The following is a 6000-nucleotide window of genomic DNA, read 5'->3' as shown; positions in this document are numbered from 1 at the left end:
GCTCAAATGCAGTTAGTTGCAACACCAAAGCAAATTTATCAGATTCGCTGTAAGGCTAGCAAGTTTACTTTAGGGTTGACACCAACTGCATCCATAGTTGGTGGCCTTAGCAACCCACTAAACACAATATAAAGGCAGCTCAGATCTCTAATAACACCTAGGACCCAACTATTCATGGATTTCAAGAGCACAGACACAGAAAATTAGTATCTTTTTCCCATTGGAATACCAGCAGGCCCTATAATCACCAGAGGCACATTAAAGGGGAGAACAGCACTCAGATCATGGGTCTCTGCTGTCTTGCAATTCAAGGAAAATGTTGAAGTGCCTTAAACAGGTTCAGATGTTTAACAGACTCTTCTGCTGACCCATGAGAAAGTATAGATTTGTATGTCCTGTCAACTTGTTATTGACTATTTCTTGAATGCAAGATTAATTTTGCACTGAAATTTTAATGATAGTGTGGTGCATCACCTATACTTAGATACAAAACTTGGAGTAATATATATTTAAAATAGTTCCACATTTATTGCAAACCCAACCTTAGTTCAGGAATGTGTACATTTCAAAACATGTTAAAATTACAGTCTATTATACAGGAAAAACATTTACATTACTGGTATTGTCTTAAATATGCACATTAAAACTAGTGCAGCAATGGATCACAGCATACAGATTTCTTTACATATGCACAGCTGATATGAGACAACCATTAAAATCTGGAATGCAATAGAACCAAAAAAAAGTTATTTTATACATACTGGATTACTAGCACATACAAGCCAGTTGGAAGTTATAAGACAGACTCCACGAATGGGGCATTTTGGTCCTAGAAACAAAATTTATAGTTCTACCTATAGCAGCAATGCTTCAAGCATATTGTAGTGAACTATTTTAGAGATTAATTGTGTGTGTCAATTTTGGGAGTGTTAAATTATACAGAGACAATATCTACATTTCATCTCAACTTCCTATTGTGAATGTGATGAATATACCCCACCGTGTAGCGCCTGCCCTATCAATCAAAATCACTCAAAGTCAATGTTTAGACCACAAAACAATCATTAGGTCCAATGGCCATGATTAAACCACAATTGCACCATTGTTCACATATCCAAATGTGGTGACACAACACTTGAACGTGACCACTCCAACACCTACAACCTTGTTGATTGCAAAAGGCACATGTAGCTGAAACAACAGTCTTCAGACATTCATCACCCTTATTCAAGTCAGGTTTAAATAAAAGCTCTTCAAATGGTGGGATGACAGCAAGTTCTTATTCCGTCCTTTTGATAAATGGACTTTCTTCCAGTGTGCAGCAGCACAGCACGGTCACGGCCATCTCGACGCATCGAGCAACAAGTGCTCCTTGAAGACTTCAACGTCACCTCAGAAATGGAATTGAAGGCCAGGCAGCTGCCAATGAGATGTGTAATTTTCCTTCCAGATAAGTCCCATTTCTTGGTAAACTCAAAGAGAGCTCAGGTAAGGTAAACCCCCATCAGACAACTCAGTTTGATGATTCACTACAGGAAGGAGTCGATGGGTGGAGCATATGAGAATCCCAGAAAAGCTTCAGATGCTTCCTTAACACTGGCAGTAATCAGAGCATTATCAGGTGATCTGCCAATCGAGCTTGGAACTGGCTCTTCTGTGAACTCTGGGTCAAAGTGTTGCAGGTCAGAAGGTCCACTCTAGAATAATATTAAAAAAGTAAAGAGAATTACAATTCTAGCTTTTATTCTTGCTGTAATTTTATACATAATTACCCAAATTTAAAAGGGAAGAAACAAGCTTGAGCTGTTTTGTTTGTGTGAACCAAATCTACTACTGTGAAGCAATTCGGTGAGTAATTAAATTACTTACCACGTTAGGATTAAACGGAGGTGTTAGCTTCTTGGCATTCAAGTCAACCCAGTTTATTGGAGAAAAGAAGACATGAGCCTTGATATCCATCTGTAGAAAGAGGACATTACAGTCAAGTAAAAAGAACTTGAATGAAAGAAGAAAAGATTGTTTGGATAAAGCTACCTGGTTCCAAAATCAAGTTTTAAAATATAGGAGCACAGCAACTGATTAGGTTTCAATATCCTGTCCAGTTTAAAAAGAACATGCTTTACTTAAATGGTCCACTATGTTTACTTCGATAGTAATCAGAATGAGTATGATCAGGTAACCCTAAATAAAAGGAATTTTACGAAGTATTTAAGACCTCATTACAGAGTACTACAGAAATACAAGGTATAGGGTCCCTCAGCTTTAATGATGTCTTTACATTACACAAGTAGCTTCCCCATACAGTGAAAGGGCAATGGGAAAACAGTTCAATCAAAAGAAAGAAGTATTTCCTTACAAAGTCCTCCTTTGCACCCAGGCGTTTTTTTCTGTCTTTTTGCAGCAAGCCCTCCAGCAGGTCTCTGGCAGCATTGGAGATGTTTGGTTTCAACAGTAGTGGTTTGTTCAGAATATTGTCGTACATCTCAGCAGTGTTCCTGCTATAGAACGGTGGCTGTATCAAAACACAAAGAGAACGTTACTTTCAATAATCTAATCTGCTTTAAATTGAAGAAACATCTTGATTGCTTGCTTAATAATGCATTGATGGTGCTTACCAATCCATACAACATCTCATAAAGCACTGCACCCAGGCACCACCAGTCGACTGTTCGGTCATAAGGCTGCTTGTGCAAAACCTCAGGGGCCAAGTACTGTAAGAGAATAAAAGAAGAGACAATTTAAACCAATTTGTTTTTCACAACAAGGGGAAAAAAATCACCCTGGTACAATACAGACCAGCATAGTCAACCCTCATTATAGAAATGTGCTTGTTGATACTTTTACAGTCTATTAAAAAGTGCCACTTATATAACAGAATTAAGGTAGGGTCCTCTCTGGCCCTAGTTATTCTACAAGGTGGGTTCCACAGCACTGGTAGCAGCAAAAAGAACAATTGTGTATGTGCAGGATTATGTGTACAGAGTTGTTGAGCGTCTATCAGATGTTTCCCGGTAGTTGGAGAAGACCCATACAAGACAGTAATAGGAAAACCATATTGCTAACTTGATAAAGGCAGACTGAGCACTCAACTTGCTCACAGCCAGAAAAAGCAATGAAACTGCTGCCTCCAGAGGCACTGAGGAAAAATACTTCTTTGTAAGTGTGTCCCAGTGTCTCCAAAAGCAGCAACACCATCTCATTTACCTTACAGCGCAGCCACCAATGGACCAATGCTGGCAGCAGCATTGTAAGCTAAATGCGATATTGGTTTAAAGTGTTATCTGAAAGAGACAGTGACTGGGCTAGCAAAAGAATATGGAGAGTGTCCATAAAGATGCCTTTGGGAAATACATGTTCCACTTACCTCAGGTGTGCCACAGAAAGTGCATGTTGTGCCATTTGGTTCAATGTTCTCTTTGCATAGGCCGAAATCAGTCAGAACAATGTGTCCTTGGCGATCAAGTAAAATATTCTCTGGCTTTAAATCTCTACAAGATAAAAACATGTAGTTTTAGTGACTTGAATAATTATATATATATATATATATATAGATAGATGTATATGGAACAATTAGAAATCTGTTGTTCAAGATATTTAAATAGTATCGTACAGTTTAATCACAGGTTTGCTTTCTTTATTCAACTCTTACTGACCTGTAAACAATCTTAAGGGAATGGAGGTAGCCCAGAGCACTGGCAATCTCAGCAGCATAAAACCTGGCTCGTGGTTCTAGGAAGCAACGTTCACGTTGTAGGTGATAAAACAACTGCAGAAGAAAGCAAACCAACAAAAAATAAATTAAAATCGATCGGATAACAATCAAGATGCCCTCCCTCCTAAGTTACAATAGCAACAACAAAAGGAAATGGCCTGTTACCCCCCGCCCCCACCTTCCAACTTTACATTTCTCACTCGGCAGCTAATTACAGTTACTAATTCTAGGGACTGTCCTCTACATCCGCTATTAAAACTCTCCTTTAAAATGCGAGTCTTTCACACCACTGCTACTTGGGACAGGAAATCCTGTCCTGCAGTCAGTCCCCTGTGGCTTACCTCGCCTCCATTTATGTAGTCCAGGACAAAGTAGAGTTTGTCGGCTGTCTGGAACGAGTAGTAGAGCCCCACCAAGAAAGGGTGTTTCACATTCTTCAGCAGGACATTACGCTCTGACATGATGTGCTTTTCCTTAAATGAAAAAATGCATAGAGAAGTGAGTAACACACTCAAGTGAATCTGTGCACAAGAATAGTCATTCATTTTAAGTCCAAAGCAAGTTTGACAGAATTAGTGTTTGCATTAAAACTTCACATATATTAAAACCCCTTTAACAGGAAGTTATAGAATGCCTAAAAAGGTGTTAACTATTACCTCTTTCTTCTTCAAAATTGCCTTTTTCTGCAAGACTTTTACTGCGTAGAACTGGTCATCAGATTTGTGTTTTGCAAGAAGGACCTATCCAAAAGATAGCCATACATTTAGAGAAACACTCACATTTCCAAAAATATGTGATTTTACAGTTTGTAATCGGTTATATCACACTTTAGAAAATGTGTCACAAACCTTTCCAAAACTTCCTTTTCCGATCACCTTTAGAAAGTTGAAATCACTTGGCTTGGCCCTGTAGGGGAGAAAGTTAAAAACTGTTAGAAAACATTGCATTCGGAGGTTATACAGTGAACAGCAAAAAGAATGTTTCATCCCAGCAATGAATGAATCCATTGATACTCACTGAGGGTCGGAAGAAGGGCCGAGGTTGATCTGTGCTGCTGTAGGGCTGGTCTGCAGGAGAAATCACATAAAAAGAAAGTTAACACCGCTCGTGTGAAGAGTCAAAAAAGAGAGAAACAGTCAGATCCTTGATAATCCTTTATACTCACTGGAGGAGACGAGCTGTTTCCATTCATTTCAGTTTCTTTTGGACTGACGTGTAACATGGCTGGAACTTCTGAGCTGTTTAAAGAAACAATTTACAAACCCATTAGAAACCAATCCAAGGCAACAGTCTGTTTAAGAACCTGTTATGAATCAAAGACTGTGATCTTAGTGAAAACAAAGCGTTGTTTCAACGGGGGAGATTAGCCGGAGATGTCTCGGTGCAGACAGACGCGCTATTGTGAGGAGCCAGGCGCAGAGACCGGGATCCGCCAGGACCAAACCGGGGCAAACATCACCAGCTCCCCTCCCCACACCACCTCAAAACGGCAGCTTCTGTACATAATACCCGGCGATACTCAGTGCAACAAGCAGTCCGTGACAGTAAGGCACAACATACTTACTGTTTACAGGCGTATGACTGGGAGGCCGCTAGTTTCTGGAGGAGATCGTTCAGTCCCATTCGCCTTTGTTTCATAAAAGCTGCAAAAAACAAACAATACTTAGAATAACAAGCACAGGATACTCTGATAAAGTTACAAGACCCAAACAAGTCGAACCGTCTGTCAGTGGCTCCTTTGCAAATTTAGAGAGTCATTCACTTAAAGTTAGATATCTCCAGGGTGAACGATAAGATCAGTTTAAAAAAAATAAAATGCTGCTTTGGAATCCTAAAATCTAAACATGCACGGTTGCAACTTTTTTTTAACATTATATATATAAAAAACAATTGGTGATTTGTAAACAAAAATTACCAGTAAGTATCGCGACCACCCCTCTCATTTTGGAGTAAGTGAGAGTGGATCCGGAGGAGCTGGATTTGACAGTCATGGCTAAAAGCTGATCACTTTATTAGGAACTGGAGGTTTGTGTCTGATTGTCCCTGCACGATCCTTGCCCAGTGAGAGAGAGATTGCTAACTCTGACTTGCGCTCTTTGATAGATATATATATACATGCAGGAGACTGAGCTGGGGGCGGAGGTATGTGAGCAATGTAGCGGTGCGGGGCGGGGCGGTCCTCACTGCTCCGAGTCAGCCTGTCAAACATCACTCATCCTCGGCTTCCTCCCGGAACGCGGGCGTCGCACAACTCAAACAACAACCAGCACCAGCAACTTAGCAATTTT

The 6000-nt window shown here is 40.1% G+C and overlaps 1 protein-coding gene across 3 annotated transcripts in view; it reads right to left on the bottom strand.

Annotated features, from left to right (window-relative positions):
• Positions 1 to 508: 508 nt before the first annotated feature.
• The window catches only part of sgk1 (serum/glucocorticoid regulated kinase 1), an 88487-nt gene continuing 82995 nt past the window's right edge, over positions 509 to 6000 (bottom strand). For 2 of the 3 annotated variants that reach the window (XM_067984852.1, XM_067984854.1), the window contains 12 exons: positions 5277 to 5355; positions 4878 to 4950; positions 4730 to 4779; positions 4561 to 4618; positions 4369 to 4452; positions 4054 to 4185; positions 3654 to 3766; positions 3365 to 3488; positions 2616 to 2711; positions 2357 to 2512; positions 1870 to 1959; positions 509 to 1697 (listed from right to left, as the gene is read on the bottom strand). In XM_067984852.1, the coding sequence (XP_067840953.1) occupies positions 1530 to 1697; positions 1870 to 1959; positions 2357 to 2512; positions 2616 to 2711; positions 3365 to 3488; positions 3654 to 3766; positions 4054 to 4185; positions 4369 to 4452; positions 4561 to 4618; positions 4730 to 4779; positions 4878 to 4950; positions 5277 to 5355 (1223 nt within the window). In that variant the 3' untranslated portion in view covers positions 509 to 1529. Of the gene's footprint in view, positions 1698 to 1869; positions 1960 to 2356; positions 2513 to 2615; positions 2712 to 3364; positions 3489 to 3653; positions 3767 to 4053; positions 4186 to 4368; positions 4453 to 4560; positions 4619 to 4729; positions 4780 to 4877; positions 4951 to 5276; positions 5356 to 5627; positions 5838 to 6000 lie in introns of those variants that run through there. The other variant, XM_067984853.1, reaches the window with a different exon arrangement.

This window comes from Heptranchias perlo, chromosome 5 (genome assembly GCF_035084215.1).
Source record: "Heptranchias perlo isolate sHepPer1 chromosome 5, sHepPer1.hap1, whole genome shotgun sequence".
Taxonomy (NCBI): Eukaryota; Metazoa; Chordata; class Chondrichthyes; order Hexanchiformes; family Hexanchidae; genus Heptranchias; species Heptranchias perlo.
This window is presented reverse-complemented; position numbering and strand designations above follow the sequence as displayed.